This window comes from Pongo pygmaeus, chromosome 13 (genome assembly GCF_028885625.2).
Source record: "Pongo pygmaeus isolate AG05252 chromosome 13, NHGRI_mPonPyg2-v2.0_pri, whole genome shotgun sequence".
Classification (NCBI taxonomy): domain Eukaryota; kingdom Metazoa; phylum Chordata; class Mammalia; order Primates; family Hominidae; genus Pongo; species Pongo pygmaeus.
The window spans coordinates 89397324-89418743 of NC_072386.2; the positions used below are offsets into that span (position 1 = coordinate 89397324).

At 44.9% G+C, this 21420-nt stretch overlaps 1 protein-coding gene across 2 annotated transcripts in view; it reads left to right on the top strand.

Moving 5' to 3' along the window:
• COL15A1 (collagen type XV alpha 1 chain) overlaps positions 1-20158 on the top strand; it is a 127546-nt gene extending 107388 nt beyond the window's left edge. For both annotated transcript variants that reach the window (XM_054501944.2, XM_063649756.1), the window contains 12 exons: positions 1738-1783; positions 3930-4010; positions 4452-4501; positions 4612-4722; positions 5610-5754; positions 9240-9304; positions 11333-11461; positions 11607-11666; positions 12412-12471; positions 16260-16445; positions 17926-18041; positions 19045-20158. In XM_054501944.2, the coding sequence (XP_054357919.1) occupies positions 1738-1783; positions 3930-4010; positions 4452-4501; positions 4612-4722; positions 5610-5754; positions 9240-9304; positions 11333-11461; positions 11607-11666; positions 12412-12471; positions 16260-16445; positions 17926-18041; positions 19045-19258 (1263 nt within the window). In that variant the 3' untranslated portion in view covers positions 19259-20158. The remainder of the gene's footprint in view (positions 1-1737; positions 1784-3929; positions 4011-4451; positions 4502-4611; positions 4723-5609; positions 5755-9239; positions 9305-11332; positions 11462-11606; positions 11667-12411; positions 12472-16259; positions 16446-17925; positions 18042-19044) is intronic.
• The last annotated feature ends 1262 nt before the right edge of the window (positions 20159-21420 follow it).

A 21420-nucleotide genomic window follows, 5' to 3' on the forward strand; every position in this document is an offset into this window, starting at 1 on the left:
AAACATTTATTGAGCACTTATGCAGTGCCAAGTACTCTGCCAGGCCCTGGGGACACAAGGGTGAACTAGACGGATGTGGCCTCTGCTCTCAGGAGCTTGCAAATTACAATTTAGAAATATTCTTTGAGGTGAGTTCATAATTGATCCCTGTTGGAGGTGATGCTAAGGCTTGGGTCAGAGCCTTCAAGATGACGCAGTTTGGCTGCGTATTTGCCCAGACATCTAGCTAAGTCTAAACGTTGAGGCATCCAAGTCTGCAGCTCAGGGCCTGGGAACTCTGGCCTAGAGGGCAGGACCCACCTATGTCAGGTGACTAAGGGGCTCCAGGCTCTACATGGAGACAATAGCAACCCAGTATGTTTTTATATCCATGGCCTGAAGAGAAACATAAAATCTCAGTGCTGGAGTGACCTTCCTGGGCAGTCGCTGCATCCCACCTCCTTATCACACAGGAGAGACCACACAGCCCAGAGAAGCAAAAGGCTGGCCCCAGGTCACACAGTGAGTTAGTACAGAAGCCTTTCGCAACTAACATGATTTCAGACCTTAAATGAGCCAGCCACAGAACAGCACTTGACAAATTTTAGAGTGCTGTAAAAATGCTACTGCAATTATTATGACCTGCACCAGGACCTCTTGGAGTAACCATGGCCTTTGGGGGTCGTGGGGATACCTAAAAGAAGGAAAAGATAGGCTCAAAGCATTTTTAGTAAGATTTTTTACTTCATATTGCCTGGCTAGATACTATAGGAGCTGGGTCATGGACGTTTCTTGTCCAACTCTCAAAATGGACATTTTGAAATGGAAATGCTTCCTCTTACAGCCAGCATTTCATGAGCCCCTTCTAGTTTCGGCTCCTTCCAACACCCTAATCATTTACAGCTCATGTCTGTAGTGGAGAAACTTTATCAGCATAGCCTGCAAGATAACAGCTTGGAGCTGCAACCTTCATCCATAACTTAGAAATGTTTTTCCTGGTAGATTTCCTCCCCACTCCCATCTTTTCTCGGTGGCCCCTGAGCAGCTTGTGACCCTCCACCCATAAGCACAGAAGGATTTTGGCACCATATGGATGACTTTGATTCTACACATCAATTGGGAAGAAGCCAGGTTTCAAGTGGCTTTGTCTTAATAGAGAAGGAAATGCAGGAATCTGGGGAAAACTGGGAAGGAATATTATCCAGAACAGCCTGGACTCCAGACCCCTGAAACTTAATGAGGTGTCCAGAATAGCCACCCCCCAATCTAATGATAACCCCCTTTGCTAATTACCTGCCCATGATGCTCATCTTTGATTAGATGCAATAGCTAAGCTAATGGCTGACCCAGTTTCACGGTTGGGCACGTCACTTGCTCGGATGCTTGACCTTACACATGAGTCAATCCCAACCGATAAGAAAGGAAGACAAGAATGTTCACAGTTGGCCAAACCACCACTGCCACGATTTGTTGTCTTAAAGCTTTGGGCTTCCTTATGGCTGAGTTTTTTGGCCATTAGGCCTCAGCTCTGTCTCCCCAGCTCAACTACATTCATGGGTCTCCCAGTTTAAAGCCTGGGATGTCTGTGCATTGACAGCTCCTGGGGACTCAGGGTTTTGGGGGACTCCAGAGCCAAAGGAAGACCTGACTCTGTGGCATTGCCTCTTTTGTCACATGCCCCCGGGACAGTGGCTGCCTGTTTCTGCAAACACCAGGGCAGAGCTTGCAGTGCCTAACCTGGCCTTCCTCTCTTTCCAGGTTGATACTGCTCATCCTGGGAGTCCAGAGCTCATCACTTTTCACGGTATACACTCCCTTCTTCATCATTTGTTTCTCTGGGACATCTCCTTGAGGAAGATGATTTTCCTTTGCCCAGTGCTGGGCACAGACTAGGTGGTCAGGAAGGTCTAACTGGATGCTGTAGGGTTGGGGGTGGCAGCTGAGCCAAGGCTGTGGGGCTGTGCACCTCTCTTTGGTTTGGTCACACATGTGTCTATTCTGCTCATCTTAGCTGAGCCTCCTAGTTGACAACAAGCACTCTGTTCTTTCAGTTGTTCATTTGTTCATAAAACATTCACTGATGCCTATTCCTTACTTGGTATGATCCACACTGGGCTGAGGCAGATTCCAAGAGCCTGGGAAGCGCTGTTCCTGCCTCTCAGACTCTTGGAACCTCCTAAGTGAAACTACTTTAAAAACAATTATAGTGTAGTATACCAAGAGCCGATCAGGGAAGGGCCATGGGAGCTCAGGAGACCCTTGCCTCAGTGTCCATGCAACTTTATAAGCATCTCCTGGGAGCTTGTTAGAAATGCAGAGCTTCAGGTCCCACCCTAGACCTGCTGAATCAGAACCCGTGTTTTAACCATCTCCCGGGTAAGGTGTGTGCACAGCAAAGTGTGAGAAATGCTGGCTCAGAGGGTTTGATTAGTAAATTTCAGCATGTTCATAGCCACATGCAGGAGCTTTGCTATGGCACATCAGAGAGGGACAGGCCAGGGGACGGGGCCTGCAGGTGAGCAGTCACTCTGGTCCCCCAGTCCTCACACACCCTGTCACGCCACTTGGGGTTTAAATAGGGGAAGGTCTTTTTCCTTCAATATTTACCTTCAGCTTGGCTGCATCACCCCGGCCCACCAGGTGGTGGTCTCCCTGATGATATCTGGCCCCGTGATTTTTCTGTCACTTCTGCTTACCAAGCCCAGCCTGTTTCCAAACTCTATGCTTAGATTCAGTTCAAGGCTCCCCTTTCCCCTGGTGCAAGGTGGACCTTAGGGAGCAGGGGATGGAGCTGGATTTGTTTTCTCAGATCCCCAATTGTTCCTCTTCCCTGTGAGCCTCCCCTGGAAGGAGGGGGAGGGAACAGATCTTTCTGGATGTGACAGCTCCTAGTGAGCAATCATCCTGCTTACTGTGTGCAGCTACTACTGCTCCAGTTGGTGCTGGTGCACTTGCTGTCTTCTCTTCTGATCACTGCTGTCTGTGGGCTCAGTGTGGGTGAAGGAGGCCCCATGGGCCCCACTGCACAGGTCATTGGTCTCACACAGCATTCCCAGGGTTGGAGAGGCCTCGATAGATGTAGTTGCCGCTCCCTACTGACCCTCTATTGACACCATCATGCCTGTGATGCTCATATTCCCTCCCCTTCATTGAGAAAGCCTGAGCCCCTACCCTCATCTACACTTTGTGGCCCCATCTCTAGGCTCAAGAGCATTGGTGGGTTGATCTGTCACACCTCTTGGGAACGAGGAATTCAAAGACCTAGCGTCCACCCTACCCATCCAGGTGGGGAAAGGGAACCACTTCCCTTCCCAAGCAGTGATCTCCCAAAAGGCTTTCTTCCATACCCCCTGCCACATAAAGAGTTGAGGGGAAAGGTGGGGATGGAATGCCAGTTCTGCAGCAACGGTGTTTCTCACTAGTCCTGTGGGGATGTACAACACTGCATGGTAGGCATTCTCACAACTTTGTACGTAGAAAACTTAGTGCCCTTGTTTGTCCTGTGCGGGCACTCTTGGGAGAGCCCTCTCCTTCCCTCACACTCCCACGCTGCACAGGCCTAGATGAGATGAGTCTGGAAGATTGACATGGTGCTGAGTCTCTGTCTTCATTTGTGGCACTGTCCAAGCCAGGGTTAGCTGCAGCCTCTGCTGCACTCCCGGGATGTGCTGCTGGAACCTCAGTGAGAGCACATATTTCATCTTGCCTTGCGTTACTGTGAGCTGTGTCTGTCTCCCAGTAGACTGAGCTTTTCAAGGTTGAGAATGTGTCTGAAGCATCTACCTCTGCCCTCTTTATGATTTTACACTTGCTGATTTCTCAGGAGGGCTTTGTTTGAGTGGACTTTGCTAAATGAGCTTGGTTTGAAAACCTATCTCACTCAGAAAGGTTTTATATAGAAAGAAGGTGATTTTCCTTTTTTTTTTTAACGTGTATGTGTTTGGTGGCAGGTGTTAAAGGAGAGAAAGGATCCTGGGGTCTTCCTGGCTCAAAGGGAGAAAAAGGTGACCAGGGAGCCCAAGGACCACCAGGTATTCCAGCTCTTGTTCTCAATCTTGCCTTTCATTTTTTGCTCCTGAGAACAAATGCAACTGAGAAGTGTGACCTAGCCAGAGGGTAAGACTAATGACATTCCACCCTGACCACAGGCTCCACTGGTTTCTAGTGAAAACCAAGCATAGGCCTGGCATGTCCAATATGGAACATTGTCAAGAGAGACCAGAAAATCCAATCATTCATCTTTTATATGCAAAACAAGGTCCAAAGAAGGCCAGGGACCTACCTGGGATCCCACAGTGTCTGGGTTGATGGGCCCACAGTAGCACCTGTTTCTGCTTCCAAGCAGACTCTGTTAGCCAACCCAGTGCGGGGTCACATCCACTAAGATGTAACTGTGGTTGCCAACTTAGAGACTTTTATTTTAAAATTTCTGAAATTACAATTGTGAATTTTACGAAGCATTTCTTTTTCAGGTCCTCCACTTGATCTAGCTTACCTGAGACACTTTCTGAACAACTTGAAGGTGAGTATTTCTCTACCAATATTTGGCCTGTGTTTTTCATGTTTTGGTTTATGTCAGAGACTGAGTTCATCCCACTCTTACTGAAATATTCCTATGTTCTCTGCTTCCAGGGGGAGAATGGAGACAAGGGGTTCAAAGGTGAAAAAGGAGAAAAAGGAGACATTAATGACAGCTTCCTTATGTCTGGGCCTCCAGGCCTTCCCGGAAATCCAGGCCTGGCTGTGAGTAGAGACCCCCCAAGTCATCTTCCCCAAAGACTTACAGCTTTCCCAGAAGCCCCCAATGGGACTAGGCAGTTAGGGCTAGTCATTGTACTATAAGCTGGAGGCAGATCTTGGGGATCAGCCAGCTCTTTCCCCATCCTTGTTGATTGATGGGTGGGTTGGCTGAGGTCCCTGGAGAGAAGGTAGCTGGCCAAGGCCACATGAAGGTAGGTAACTTCCAGGCCATTAGTCACACTGCCTTATTCATGACATTGGTGGAAAATTCACTCCACACAAAGAATGATTAATGGTGAATGCATCAGAAAACAGAAGCAGAATGGAAGGTAAGGGAGATATTCTTAGAGGAGCTATTTGATTCTTCTGAAATTTTATCAAAGGAGCTCCTAGATAGATGTGGTTTTCCTAGGATGAGAGATTTTTCCAGGTGAAAGGAGAGAAAGTCAAGCTGTGCCCCCAACAAGAATATGACCAGATCATTGACTTTTGGTCCCAGAGCTCACCATGAGGGTAGAACCAGAAAAGCCAGAGATCAGAGTTCTGCCTCTAGCTCTGCCTCTAATTTGCTTCATGATCCTGGGCAAGTCCTTTCACTTCTCTGGGCTTCAGTGTCTCCATCTGTGAAATGCAAAGGCTAGACTAGATGATCTCCAAGGTCCCTTCTGCCTCCAGGGCTCTCTGGGGTTCTCTGTAGAGTCATTCAACATAATGACTGGACTGCCATCTTGGAGGCCTTACCCCACCTTGAATTGTGCCCAGGATTGAGGATGGTAATAACAATAGCTGGTGTTTATTGATTTCTTTTAAATATTCTCATAAAAAGACTAGGTGGGACTTCTAGTGATGAATGATGCTTTCTCTCTGTTATGGTGTGCTTGCCTTGACAGGGCCAGAAAGGGGAGACAGTCGTTGGGCCCCAAGGACCCCCAGGTGCTCCTGGTCTGCCTGGGCCACCTGGCTTTGGAAGACCTGGTGATCCTGGGCCACCGGGACCCCCGGGGCCACCGGGACCTCCAGCTATCCTGGGAGCAGGTTAGTGCCGTAAACAGTGCCCTTATTCACGCTGTCCCTACCATTGTGTTCAAGGTCACAGCATCTGGGTGGCTTGTCACAGCTGCACTGCCTAACAGAGGGCTTTCCTGGATACCGCCTTCTTTCTTTTTTTTTTTTTTAATTGAGATATAATTTGCACATCATAAAATTCACCCACCTAAAGTGTCTAATCCAGTAGTTTTTAATATATTCATTAAGTTATGCAGTCATCACCACTGTCTAATTCTAGACCATTTTCATCACACCAAAAAGAAATTTCATACCAATTAGCAGTTGTTCTCTTTTCTCTCTTTCCCTCTCCTCCACCAGATCTGGGCAACCATGAATCTAGTTCTGTCTCCAGATTTGCCTATTCTGGACATTTCATATAAATGGAATCATATAATATATGGCCCTTTGAGTCTGGCTTCTTTCACTTAACACAGTGTTTTCAAAGTTCACCCATGTTGCAGCACAGAGTTCATTCCTTACTGTGGCCAAATAATATTGCATTGTATAGGATGTACATTTTGTTTATTCATTAATCTGTTCATGGACATTTGGGTTGTTTCTACTTTTTGGCTATTATGAATAATGCTACTATGAACTTTTGTGTACAATTTTTTATGTGGACATGTTTTCCGTTCTCTTCAGTATATACGTAGGAGAAATTGCTGGGTCATATGGTAACTCTATGTTTAACTTTTTGAGGAACTGCCAGACTGTTTTCCAAAGGAGTCACAACATTTCGCATTCCCACCAGCAGTGGCAGTGTATGAGGGGGTTCCAATTTCTCCTCCCGTATTATGGTACCTTCATTGTATCTTTTTGATTATAGCCATCCTACTTGGTATGAAGTGATATCTCACTGTGGTTTTGGTTTGCATTTCCCTAATGACTAATGATGTTGAGTATCTTTTCACGTGTGAGTGGAAACTTCCTGGCTGCTCTGTCAATGCCTTAAGGGCATGAGAACCTGCCTTAATAACCAGCAGTGACTGGAACTCTGTATATAAAAATCTATTCATCCCTTAGAGCCTTACCTCCTCATATGCAAAACTGGCGAAATTAAAGAAAATCTCTATGTAATGAGCCAGGCATTTTGCTAATCACTTTGCTAATCACTTTGCTGTGGTATTTTATTGAAACCTCACAACAACCCTTTAAAAAAAGCATTAACATCCCCATTGTACAGGTAAGGAAAGTGCAGCCCAGAGACATTTAGGAACCTTTCCAAGGTCACACAGCTAATAAATGACACCAACAGGATTCAGACCCAGAGCAGTGTAGCTCCAAAGCCTGTGTTATTTCTACTATGTCCATTGTAGGAGGCAATAATAGCAGCAATAATCGCATGAAGGCATACTTTTTTGTTGTTTGGCTTGGCAGGAGCCAGGTATGGTGGAAGCATACCTGGAAAGAGACCTACAGAGTCCTTGGCATAAGGAGAGCTTTACACAGGAGGTGACTTTGGGGCTGGGGCTTTGACTTAGCCTTGGATCTTTTGGCTGCAATTGATAGAAACGTAACTCAAAATAGCTCAAGCAAAGGGGAAATGTACTGGGTGTGAAGGAGGGAGTGAACAGTCAACTTGTGGGAGAGGTAGATAAGCAGCTGGACCTCAGGAACAGCCAGAGCCAGGGACTCAACCCCTGCAAGGATTCTCTGGCCATCTCTTGTCTCGGCTTCTCTCTGCATGCAGTTCCGCGCTTCCTCACCACAAACCACATCCTCTGCACAGCGGGAAATATGGTTACTGACAACTTATAGCTTCCACTGTCAGCTAGAAATCTTGAACTTCTTTTACTATTTTAGTCTGAAAAGTCCTGGGATGGGGAAGTCCTAGAGAAGGGTCCTCATGGGCCTGACTTGGGTGAGGTACCCAATCTTAGACCAATCATCTATGACCAGGAGGTCGGATCACATGAGAACATGGTAGCTCTTTCTGGAACCAAAAGGTTGTAGAGGTGAAGGGAAGGTCCCAAGAGAAGGAGATGAGGACACTGGTCCTACAAAGGCAGAAGGTGCTGAGTGGATGGAACCATAGGTGCCCACACAGCCGTGAGAGAGGAGTAGGACTACAGGAGGTGGAGTCATATTACAGGGTGAGTGCAAGGTGGAGAAAATCTGTTGTCCACAGCAACACTACATTAGGGCTCCCGGGATGCCTTGCTGCATTGAGCAAGGATTGCCTCTCACATCATGTATAGCAATTCAGTTTACAAAACACTTTCATGGCCATTATCCCTTGTAGTCTTCACAGCAACCCTGGGAGGAAGATAAAACAGATATTATTATAAAATTCATCTCACGGATGAAGACACTGAAGCTCACAGAGGTGAAGAGACTTACTTGAGGTCACAAATTCTATTAGGAGGCATGGCTGGGATCCAAATCCGAGTCCACTGGCCCTCTATCCACTAGACATTTGCCACCTATGTGTGGATGTTCAAGTCCTATGTTGGAACTGAACATTTGCTTGCAACGACCTGAAGAATTGTATAATTTTACTGGGACTTGTAAAAACACCCTTAATTCTGCCAAGAGCTTGGCAGATTTGGAGGAGTTGTCAGGGGTAGGGTGAGCAGAGGATGAGAGAGGTAGAAGAACAGCCAAAGGAATAGTTGTAATTATACTACTCTATGTTTGCCTAAAGTAAGGGCTTTTCAGTTGAGGAATCATAGACTCCTAGAGAGTTCAAGGATATACCTCCAGGATTTGTCATCCCAGTAATTTTTTTTGTAGAATTGTGTGTGCATTTTTCTGGGAAAGAGGGCACTAGCCTTGATCTGATTTTTAAGGGCACTGTGACTCTTCAAAAGCTAAGAACCCCTGGCCGAATGAATGCTGTACATGTACAATTTTCAAAGCACTCAGTTCTCACCACAGCCCAGGGAAGAAGAAATGCCTATTTTACATTTTGCAGATGAGGAAACAGCTTCAGAGAGCTTGCTGTTTCCTCGAGATCACACAGCTAGGAATGGACAAACTAAGGACTTGAGTCCATGTCTCTGGCCCCAAGGCCAGGGCTACTGTCACTGCACCACCCTGGTCTCCTCCCACTCCCTAGAGCCTTCTCTTCCTCTTTCTGAGCCTGCTTCCTCTGTTCAGTGTCACATGCTTGTCTCTTGGGTGAAATAAGTTGTATGAGTCAGGACATTTTTCAATGCAAGTGACAAAATATTCAACTTAAACTGGCTTTTATAAAACAACCACAAAAGGAATTGATTCACTTATGAAACGGTAAAGCACTAGCCATGGCTTCATCCAGGGTAACAATCAAGAATCCCAGCTCTTCCCTGAACCAGTCAATGTGGCCTAAGTCACACGCTGGGGGCACAGCACCCAAGATACAGGTGGAAGTTGGGATGCTTTGTGGTGCTGTGAATGGGGTTGAACACACTTCTCTCCGGGAGTCAGCTGATACCTCAGACATTTTTCAGAGTGTGGTTTTTGTATAACTTCTCTTTTCTGTTTTGTCTTAGCTGTGGCCCTTCCAGGTCCCCCTGGCCCTCCAGGACAGCCAGGGCTTCCCGGATCCAGAAACTTGGTCAGTATTATTATCAGTGTGTAGTCATCATTCCATTTGGGATGGATTTACTTAAAACTCTGGCTACGATCTTCTGTGTCTGACATCCCTTGGGGATCAGGCCTTCATGATAGTAGGCTTGGTGCAATTCCATAAATAGTAGAAGGGATTTGTTATCTATTTGGATGACTTATTAAGTAAAAAGATGTGAAAAACAAAATCATTTATATATAAGTTCCACCATTCGAATCCTTAATTGACTAAGTTATAACAAGAACCAATCATATTACTTGTTTTTTGTTTTTTTGTTTTTTTGTTTTTTTTTGCGGGATGAGGGGTGGACAGGGTCTCCCTCTGTCACCCAAACTGGAGTACAGTGGTGAGATCATGGCTCACTGCAGCCTCAACCTCCCTGAGCTCAGGTAATCCTCTCATCTCAGCCTCCAGAGTAGCTGGGACTACAGATGCACACTACCACACCTGGCTAATTTTTTTTTTTTTTTTTTTTTTTTTTTTTTTTTTTTTTGTAGAGACAGGGTTTTTGTTACATTGCCCAGGCTGGCCTTGAACTCATGGGCCACCAAGGTGATTCTCCCACCTTGGCCTCCCAAAGTGCTGGGAGTACAGACACGAGCCACCACGCCTGGCCACCAATCATAGTATTTCAAAAAGCATAAACCTGCTCGGGTGCGGTGGCTCTCTCCTGTAATCCCAGCACTTTGAGAAGCTGAGGCAGGAGGATCGCTTGAGTCTAGGAGTTCAAGACTAGCCTGGGCAACGTAGCGAGATCCTGCCTCTACAGAAAAATGTAAAAATTAACTGGGTGTGGTGGTGCGTATCTGTAGTCCCAGCTACTTGAGAAGCTAAGGATCACTTGAGCCTGGGAAGTCGAGGCTCCAGTGAACCATGACTGTGCCACTGCACTCCAGCCTGGGTGAAAAAGCAATACCCCATCTCTAGAAAAAAAAGAAAAAATGAAACAACAAAAGCCCAAGAGCATAAACAATGTTACAACAGGTCCTGTGCTGGTCAGATTTACTTGGATAATTCAGTCTTCTCCATTCTGCCAAAGAACATCTCTGGCATATTCGTTACCCTGCAGCTCATTGGAACGAAACACAGCAGCACTCCAAGATTACTGTAATGCGCAGAAAAATGGAAAAATACTTCACAAGGATGTCAGGAGTCCAAAAATGATCTTTGATCTTTGCTGGATGTTAGTTGCAAAATTTGGCTGCCAAAAGAAAGAACTGTCCTACATATGATGGAATTCTGATATTTGGTTCCCTTGGGGGATAGCTAAGTCATTTTGATGCACAAAGCCATTATCTTCAAGGCTAGGTGAAAATTAATATTTTATCATCTTTCTCAGTTACAATGAAAAATAAAAACTCCCTTGGCTGATATTTCTTTGAGATTTGATGCTATTCAATAGATTTTTGTAGCTTCTGTATGTGCTTCTAGATATGCCAAATGGCTGTCTAATCTTTGGCACTTTTCTAGGCAGAGAAATTACAGACCTCCATTTTCTATCATGCATTTAATGTAACTACCAAGCTAGACAAAGAAGATTTAAGACCTTAAGTATAGTTGCTCACTTGCTTGCCTTTCTTATTCCAAATGAAAAATTTGAAACTCTTCAAGGACCAGCATGAAGTAACACCATTTAGCCATGTTAGTGCCACCAAGTAGCTTAAAAAAATAGAAGTGGTAAAACTTACCAGTGCTTTTGCTGATACCCAAACCAAAACAAAGATAACTCCATTGACAATTTGTAAAGGTCTTTATACTCACAGAATATTGTCATTTTTGTTTTAATTCATTTATTATAGGTTAGATTTGTGTTTCAAAGTACACGTTTTTGTTTTATCAAGAAGAATGCCCTTTAGTTATTAATGAAGGTATATGCCCCTATCTGGCACATTAACAAGCCTTTTTATTGAGTATCTGGGGACGGCTCCTAGTTGAATTTACAGAGAGGCCAGGTTATCAGATGGTGCCATTGCTTTAATGATAATGGCAGTGTTTGGAATTTAAATGATCCGACAGGTCACGGCATTCAGCAACATGGATGACATGCTGCAGAAAGCACATTTGGTTATAGAAGGAACATTCATCTACCTGAGGGACAGCACTGAGTTTTTCATTCGTGTTAGAGATGGCTGGAAAAAATTACAGGTAATTTCTAAACTTCCTTTACCACACGGCCTTCAAATACCCTCTAAAAATAATAATCTACTCCCATAAATGCCATTTTTTTCTGTTTTGAAATGGGAAAAGTTTGTAATTGATCTTTCATTTCAATGTACTGTTTTTCTTAAAGCTGGGAGAACTGATCCCCATTCCTGCCGACAGCCCTCCACCCCCTGCGCTTTCCAGCAACGTGAGTAGTTACCCTGTTGGACTGCTCATGCATTCATTTATCAGCATTTCCTGAGTCCTCCTTGGTATCTAGCACCAAGCTCTCCAAACTCTGGACAGTCAGCTGTGCATGGTTTAGTATCTGGTGAAATCCTAGAAACTAATGGGTGCTAACAGAAGGTTCCCACAGTAGAGCGGAGGAATGACTAGATCCAGAGGCTGGAGACCTGCTGTTCCCATGTAGTAGCCAAATCCTCTTGGGCAGAGGGCTTCCTCTATCTTGGTCTCAGTTTGTTCATCTGTGGAATCATTCGTTGGTATAAGCAATCTAGAAGATTCCTTTAATTTTTGGCACCATCTGCCTTATAAGAACATGGGCAACTGGCATTGTCCATCTTCTAGCCCTAGAGCAATGCTTTGAGGTGGGTACTATCATCCCCGTTTTGCAGATTATGAAACTGAGGCTCTGAAGAGGTAGCTTTCTCTATTAAGTGAAAGAGTTGGTGATGAAACATGGGTTTATCAAAAAGAATGCCCTTCCTTGATTCAGTGCTCTTTTTAAAAGTCTTGAGAACATTTTCTCCCTTTCTGAAGATGATTTCTTCAGCAGGTCATGAAACTCTTTACAGTTAAGAGTCACAGTTACAGACAATGGCAAATTATTTAAAGCATCTTCTCAAGAAACATTGCACTTGCACCTCAATACACTCTGAAGAACAGATTGAATGCGTATTCAGAACTGTTTCTTTTCCTCCTTTTCATAACAGCCACATCAGCTTCTGCCTCCACCAAACCCTATTTCAAGTGCCAATTATGAGAAGCCTGCTGTAAGTACAATTTATACATTTAATCTTCAAATACTGAGTGTGTATCTACTAGGTGCTAGGTCTCATGCTTAGTACACAGTTCCTACCATCATGATGCTTATAGACTAGTGCGAGAGGCAAACAAAAAACAGAGAATTACAATACAGTGTGGTAAGTTGTTTGGGTGAACCAAGCACAGGGTGCTGGGGGTATATGGGAGGGCAGAGACGTCTACCTGGAGGAGGTTACCTCCAAACTAAGACCCAGAGGACAGCTGAGTTCAGGGGTGAGCCAGGTGGAAGAGAGGCAAAGGGAAGATGGAACAGAGGGAGGTAAGGGGAAGGGCTGTGCATTCCTGTAATTACTAGTATTAACTTACAGGCAAAAGAGTAGAGTTCAAGGCAGAAAACGGAGACATTTAGTCTGCGGAAGTCAGCAAAACAAGTGCTAGGTTTCAAGGGTCTGCAAGCCAAGCCAAAAAGTTTGACCATTTTCTGTGGGCAATGGGGAGCTACAGAAGGGTTTAAAGCAGGAAACAGGTATGACAAGACTAGTGTTTCAGAAATTACCTTGGTTACAGTGTGCAGATTAATCAGAAGAGACAGGAGCAGGGGTCCAAAGGCCAGTTAGGTGACTCCTGTGTTATCTGAACTAGAATCACAGCAGTGAGCCCATAGACTAGTAGGCAATTGGAGAGACATGAAGGAAGCAGGAATGACTAATTGCGTCATTGATTGAATATGGCACATTAAAGATGAGAAAGGTCAAGAATGATGCCCAGTTTCTGCTTGGATGATTGAGTGGTGACAGTTTCCTTTCCAGGGATTGTTTCATTGCTGGGATTAGAAACTCTGTCTATTCCTTTGCTAGCTTAAGTAAAGATCTCGTTTAAATCAGCATAGAAACCTCATGGAACTCCATCACAGGAAGAACAGTCAGGCCTAGGACTCTTGTCTCTATTAGTCTGCTTTGCTATCTCTATAGACCACCTTCTGAAAGGGTCTTTCTTCCTCCCAATGTCACCCCAAAACACATACATAGGTGACATGAGCTTGCACACAGCTTTGGGTCACCCTGGCACTGATTCTTGCCCCAACTCTGTGTGATCTTACAGCTACTGACCCCAGTACTACTGACTCAGTTCAGAGTCTTGGGAGAGATAGTTTATATGGTCTGTCTTGGGTCAATTGCCCACTCCCAGCCCAATCAAGAGTTACCAGGAGATTGAGGTTGAAGGTCTAAGGCCATTCCTTGTAGCAAGGATTGTGGGGGCACTTTCTAACAACAGATGTGAGCATTTCCTAGTGTGCTGCCATTGACCAAGGAGGAACTAATTTGGAGCATGGTGAGTCTGAGGTGCCTGGAGGAAACCTGAGTGGAGACTACCAGGAGGGAATAGGTTCTGAAGGTCTGAAACCCCACAGTGGGATCTTGGCTGGAGATGAGCCGTGCAATTACTACAGGGCTAGTTGGATTCCCAAAAAAGAATGTATACAGTCAGAAGGGATTAGACTATGAGGAGCAAAACTGAAAAGGAACTGATGGGAGAAATATGAGAAGGAAACTGAGAAGCCATAGCCAGAGAGGAAGAAAGCAAGCCAAGCAAGGTAGTAGCCAACAGTGTCAAAGGCTGCCAGGAAATTCGTAAGAAGAACCAAAAGGTGTCCTTCAAATTTAGAAACTAGAGCAAAGCATTTAGTAGCCAAAAAGATTCTAGTTGGTTGAAGAGTCAGTGGGAAGTGAAGGAAGAGAGATGTGAGTGTCAGTAACCCTTCAAAAAGCCCCAAAGTTAGGGCAGTAGCTAAAGGATTTTTTAAATGGTATTTTATAAATTCAGAACTAATACGTATTCATTGCAGAAAATGTCAACAATGCATGAAAACGATGGAGAGGAAAATAGTAACACACCTACAATTTTATTAAAACTACAACCATCCACAAAATAGCAATTTTAACATTTTGAGTGTTGTAACATTACTGTCTTCCTAAAAGTACAATATAAAAATGTTGTCATTTCATAAAAATGGTCCAGCAATTAAAGAAATACAAACATGAGAACACAAAAACCCCCAATTTCGTCATTCAGAAACAACCGTAATTTCAGACATTTCTCTGTGTCTCTCTAAAGGACAGTAGGGCTTGGTGGGATTAGAGGTGTGGCAAGGAAGCCCTGCAGTTGCCCCCTGCCTGTGCCTTTCTTAGGTGGCCCCTGGCATTGGGGAAGCCTCATTCCATCAAGGCCTCATGTGATGCACTCTGATGTCACCCCAAAGCACACTGGTTGGAAGATGATGAGACCATAGGGCTTCTTCCCTCAGGCACCAGAGTCTCCAGATGCATGAAGAAGAAGACGGGGGTGGGGGCAGTATAGTCAGATGGCAAGGACATCAAAGGGTCAGGGTGTATATGTGGAGGTGGAAGTCTGGTGGCCTGCCTGTGATTGTGGTGGGTGGGCAGCATCCTAAAGCTCCCTCTTATCCCAGTGGCTGAGAATGTAGAGCATAAAATGCTAGCCACTGGGAGGCCTGCTGGGGAAGCCTTGGCTCAGTGCAGGGCAGGAAGGAGATGGAGATGGGGCGTGATGCTGCTTGACCTGGACCTCCATCTAGTATCGTGGTCAAGACAGAACCAGGATGAATAAAAAGAGAGAGACTGGAACAGGTGGCAGCCTTGGGGTCTGTCCTCTGCAGGAAGGAAAGTGGCGGTGAAAGGAGAAAAATATCCAGAGATGTGCTAGGGCTGCTTGGGGCAGTCTGGACACTCACTGTAGCTCATGGCCAGTTGTGGCCAACTGGCTGGAAGCTGGAGAAGCAGAAGACCACCATGGCGATCCTGGTCACTGGCACACACAGAGGCTTTGTTCAGGTCTGAGAGGCGGGGTAGAAACCAGGAGAGAAACACTGGCCGCCTCCTGCCCCACCACCTGAGCCTCATTTCATGTCCTTTGGCTTAAGATATTGAAAAATATTTTCCTTTTTGGTAACTTGGACCCAGGTCCTGCACCAGCCTCTCAGCTCTAAGGTGATGAGATAAAAGTTACCCCCAAGATGAGATTGATGGGAGGCAGGGAGATGAGTGTTCCTTGATTATGGAATGCATTCCAGAGGGTGTGGCAGAAAGGCTGAGAGAGAGGGCAGTAGTAGGAGGCTGGGTTTTGGGAGAGAACGTGTGGGAGAAACAGACTATGGATTGGTTGTTATTTTGGCTGCTGACCAAGACAGCAGGGATGTGAAGCTGGAATTACTATAAGACCCCTAGTTCCAGAATGGTCTATCTCAGCAGTCTTAGGCATAGGTGCCATGCCCTTCTTTCGATGGCTTTCCCCCAGACCCCTCATGTGATCAGCCCCAGGCCTATCCAGGAGATGGAAGAAAGGGCTGCAGGCAGATAGCTGGGAGAAGCTCTGGGATCCAGGGCCAAAGCCAGCTTAAAAACCCTGCACAGACCCAGAGGTCTCAAACTTATGGCCTGCAGGTAGATTCAGAGATTCAGACCCCTGAAGTTCTTTATTTGGTCCAAGCAATATTTTGTTCTTTTTTTTTTTTTTTTTTTCACCTAAGAAAGACATTTGTACCACTTAGAGCTGTTCAGAGAGCTGAAACAGGCTGCTTGGGAGACCATAGCTCTCCTTCCCCGGAGATGGTCAGGCAGAGACTGTAATTCCAATGTCAGGGAGGGATTGAATAAAATGACCTCCAACGTGCCTTCCAGCCTAAGAAGTCTGGAATCTTTGCAGGAATGTGAGTTGGTTCTGGGGGCTGGAGTTTGCCTTTGATTCTGACTGCTCTCTTTTGTCTCACATTTTTCAGCTGCATTTGGCTGCTCTGAACATGCCATTTTCTGGGGACATTCGAGCTGATTTTCAGTGCTTCAAGCAGGCCAGAGCTGCAGGACTGTTGTCCACCTACCGAGCATTCTTATCTTCCCATTTGCAAGATCTGTCCACCATTGTGAGGAAAGCAGAGAGATACAGCCTTCCCATAGCGAACCTCAAGGTAAAAATAAATATGGTTCCCATTGCCTTCTGCATGCATTGGTCGCTACAGGGCCTGGAGGCAGTTTTCATTCCTGACATCAACAGAAGACTGTTGACTTAAGCCTGCTCTCTCTCTTACTGGCTATGTCACTTTGGGCGGGTTCTTTGCCTTCCCTGAACCTCAGTTTTCTTTATGCTTGTGTGACCCTTGGAGCATACAGGAGAGATAACAATAACTTCTTTCATTGATACAGGGTTTTCTTGTTTGTTTACAAAGTACCTCATTATCTTAATAGGTACTTCTAATAAACATGAGAGTTATTCATGTTTTAGTTTGTCAGATGAGAAAACTGAGGCTCAGAAGAAGAAACCAGTTTCTTAAAATCACTGCAAACTAGAGCACTTTGTCCTGAACCCTGGTTTCGTGTTCTATGCGCATTTAAGCAGATATTTCTCTGCCCCATTTGTGGGTAAGACAGGGCCTTGTAGGATCCCTCGATTATTCCACAGAAATAGCAGACTCCTTCAAGGCTATGCAGAGAAAGCTCGTTGTCACTCACATATACCCTGGAGAAGCTCTGGGTCCTGATGACTGTTTCTTAAAGGTACTTCAAGACCCTTTAGTCTCTGCAACCCCAGTACTCCAATTTGAAACCTTGAGGCTAGCAAGTTCCATCCTAATCCCATACCCAGCACTTTCCACCTCCTCTCCCAGAATTCTGTTCCAGCACCTTCACCCACTGAAATTATTTTTATTCTTGGATCTCTCTACAAGGGACTAGGCTGTTTCAGGAAGAGGACTAAAAAGTTCATCTCCATCTCACCCACAGTGTAGACTGGCACAAGGCCTGCCACAAATTTGAAGCTTAGTACATATGCATAATATTTTCAAAATAACAGTAATAAAATAAAGACATAAAACACAATTTTGATTGGAAGGAGTCTTGTATACACATCTAATAAGAGAAATTCCCTCAAGAAATAAGATAGTAAAAGCAAAAGTGTTCATGGATGGACTATAAAATCAAACCACAAACATTTCTTGAGTTTTCACTCTGTCCAGGCTCTAGGATTGGGGCTGGAGACTCTAATGTGAGGTAGCATCTGAAGAGCCTTGAAGAGCGAGTAAAAATCGGCCGGGTGTGGTGGTGCATGCCTGTAATCCCAGCACTTTGGGAGGCCAAGGTGGGTGGATCACCTGAGGTCAGGAGTTCGAGACCAGCCTGACCAACATGAAGAAACCCTGTCTCTACTAAAAATACAAAATTAGCCGGGTATGGTGGTGCATGCCTGTAATCCCAGCTACTCGGGAGGCTGAGGCAGGAGAATCACTTGAACCTGGGAGGCGGAGGTTGCAGTGAGCCAAGATCCCACCATTGCACTCCAGCCCGGCTGGTTGACAAAAGCGAAACTGTCTCAAAAAAAAAAAAAGAGTAAAAATCTAATTCATTTGTAGGCTGATGGTATAATGATTCTAATGTGGTATTTTGTCTCTATAGGGCCAAGTACTTTTTAATAATTGGGACTCAATTTTTTCTGGCCATGGAGGTCAGTTCAATATGCATATTCCAATATACTCCTTTGATGGTCGAGACGTAATGACAGATCCTTCTTGGTAAGTGAGGATGGAAGTTCTCAGATATGGTGTGATAGATAGTTTTAGGGGGCATCCTAACAATGCTTCTCTAGGATATTGCTGCTTCTCTAGGATATTGCCAACATAAAGCCACAGTGAGGCAACTGAGGGCCTCAGAGAAAGCCTTGTCCTTGGAGTCAGAAGACCCAGGTCCAGTAACTCAATATGGAATCCTGGGCAAGACATTTCCATTCTCTGAGCCTCAGCTGCCTTACCTGTCAAATGGGCAACATAACCATATCTATGTCTTAGAACTGTGAGAATAAAATGAATATATGTGAAAACATATAGCACGCAGTGGGCACATAATAAGTGGTAAGCAATGCAACTCCTGGTGATCCTGTAACTCTACACTGTGATTTGTACTCTAAGTCTTGAAAATTATGTGAGTTTTTCAGAATAGAACAACTAAGCAAACCTCTCCTCAGTGCCTCCTCTATACCAGGCCTGAGGCCAGGCCTGGAAGGCACAGTAATAAACCTACACAGCTCCTACTTTTACAGGGCTCACAGTCTGCAGAGGAAATAGACACACACTAATTGTGACTCTAGACAGAATATTGTAACTGTAAGTGGAGAAACAGGTACCATAGGATATACAGGATATGTTTGTTTTCATTTTTACTTAGGGGTGAGAATCAGAGATGGCTTCCTGCAAGAGGAAGTTGTTTATTGGCCTTTGAAAGATGAGAAGGAGTCACTGGTCTGAAAATGAAAGAGAAGCCCTCCAGACCAAGGGACCCCATGAGCAAAGGTTTAGTTTCACAAAAGAAGAGGGTGTGATTTGAAAACAACTGCAAGCTGGATATGGCTGGAATCTAGTGTGTTAAGAAAGCTAGCAAGGGCAATGAGGATAGAGAGGTGATTTGGCATCAGGGTTAAGGAGTTTAACTTGATTCACTAGACTTATGCCAATTTGCTTACCAAAAAATACCACAAAGAAGTGTCATTTTGAAAAATAACATGACAAAATTACTTTGTAGGCCCCAGAAAGTCATTTGGCACGGCTCCAGCCCCCATGGCGTCCGCCTTGTGGATAACTACTGTGAAGCATGGCGAACCGCGGACACAGCGGTCACGGGACTTGCCTCCCCGCTGAGCACGGGGAAGATTCTGGACCAGAAAGCATACAGCTGTGCTAATCGGCTAATTGTCCTATGTATCGAAAACAGTTTCATGACAGACGCTAGGAAGTAGTGGCCTTCTGATGATTCTTAAAGAGTTTTCAATTTTTTCTTATGTGAAGAAGTTGACACTGAAATCTAAAATGTTTAATTGTTGTAAATATTACAGTTTTTTTTTTACTACACATTTGTTACAACAGCAACCAAAGAAAACATACCTCAATACACTCAAACTGAAGACATAGAGGACTCAGATCAAAGACAAAATCTGATCCATATATTGGTGCTAGATTCTGCAGGAAACCCCAGCAGTGTGAACGCATCCCAACATAGGTTAAGAGCAAGTTGAAAACAAAGGCCATGGCATTCTGCCACTGCATCCTTCAGACAGTTATATCCTCCTTTTAAACCATTGTTGTTGAGTGTAAGATGTCCTTCATGTTTTCTTATAAAGTCAGTGTTTAGAAACGTTACCCTTTCTAAGTTATATACAGATCAAATGCTTTTTTCTTTCACATACATCCATCATTTGCAACTGCTGTTTGTACACAGAAACAGGACTGCTCAAATGATCCTATTTGTATTTTCTGATGCTATCAGACTTTAATGTTTTTTTCCCTAAAATATTATTGCCATCATGCTTTAGGAATTTTATATTTTTACACAATCATATTTTAGTATGGTGTCTGTTTATGTAACTCTGACTTGCTGGAAAAGTTGAAACTCCAAATTATCTGAAACTAGAAAAGAAATAGCACATAATTGCTACCTTCCCCTTGGCGGCTCTCCTCCCCAACCCCCACCCCACAATTTTATGACTTCCATTTGGCAATTCTTGAATTATAACTGTGACTGAAACAAACAGGTTCATAGAGACAAATTTTCTGAGAAACATATATCTACATGTTGTATAATTGGATTTTTTTTTCCATGTAAGTGAACATAAAAACATCTTTTCCGGGTGCTTTCTTCATTTGACTTTTTCCGGCTGGTTCCTTTATTCTCCATCACTGATGTGGAAGCAGACCTGGGGTGGGTTTGCTAATCCTGCCACTTGTGCTGCCCCCAGGCGATGATCAGAGAACTGAAAGGTTTTCCCATCATGCTCATCTGCCCTGGCTGTTGTCTCCCACCTAGTGGGGCCAGTGTAGGTTGTGTAGAGCCTCAGAGTGGGAAACAGGATGAGCTGTGATTCTGCCACCATCTCAGGGCATGACTTTGGGCAAGTCAGCCTCTGTCTCTCAAGGAGACTGGGATAAGACAAGCATAGTATTGGCTACCAGTCATTAAATATCAGACTTCTGATATATTCCATTTCATTTTCATAATAACCCTACAAAGTAGTTTTTTAATCTCTACTTTACAGTGCAAAAAAAAAAAAAAAGAAGTCAAAGCTCAGGGAGTCACTTGTTCCAGGTCATACACTGGTGAAGGAATGGCGGGGCTGGTTTCAGACTCAGGGTCTGTCTCATGTTGGGGCCCATGATCTTCCCAAGGAACCCCTATGCAAGTCTGCCTCTCTGCTCCCTCCCAGCTGCAAGCATGTGATTCTCTGGCTCTTGGTCTGACCCTCTAGGAGAAACATAATCACCAGGCAAGAAGTATGCTGGGATATTTCCTCCCATTCAGCTGGGCTGGCCCAGAGGCTCAGCAAAGTGAATCCGCCCTCAGAGTCCTTGAAGTAGGAAGGAAATCAAAGAGGAAAAACAAAGAATAAAAGGCAGCCCAGAATCTCCTTGTAGGGGCTTCATAAATATATGAGCGGTGAGAATCTTCCTAATGAGTCACAGAATGAAGACAGTTTGAGGCTGGAAAGCCCCAGAGGTGGCTTGTTGAGGACCAGCCCATCCGTTGAGTGATGAGGGCTGGGAGTGCTTGGTATGGACAGGAACTGCAAGGGGAAGGCGGGCAGGAGGCTCTCGAGGCTACGAAGCGCAGACACCGTCCATTTCTGTCACAGCCCACCTGGTCCAGGGTTACAGAAGAGGCAATGTGGGTTGGGGTTTTGGGGAGGAGCCCAAAGTCAGGGAGACCTCATTTGCTAACCCTGGAAAGAGTATTGAGGCTTATGGCATTGCCATTCAGGCCTCTCCATGCACCAGAGGAGGTATAACCGGCTGACCCAGAAGGAGGCCCTGAGTCAGCCCCAGCCCCATTCAGACTCCTAGAATGAGTGTCAAAATCCTGGGCCTGACATTCACTAAACACCAGCCCTTGCCCAAGCTTTCCCGTCAC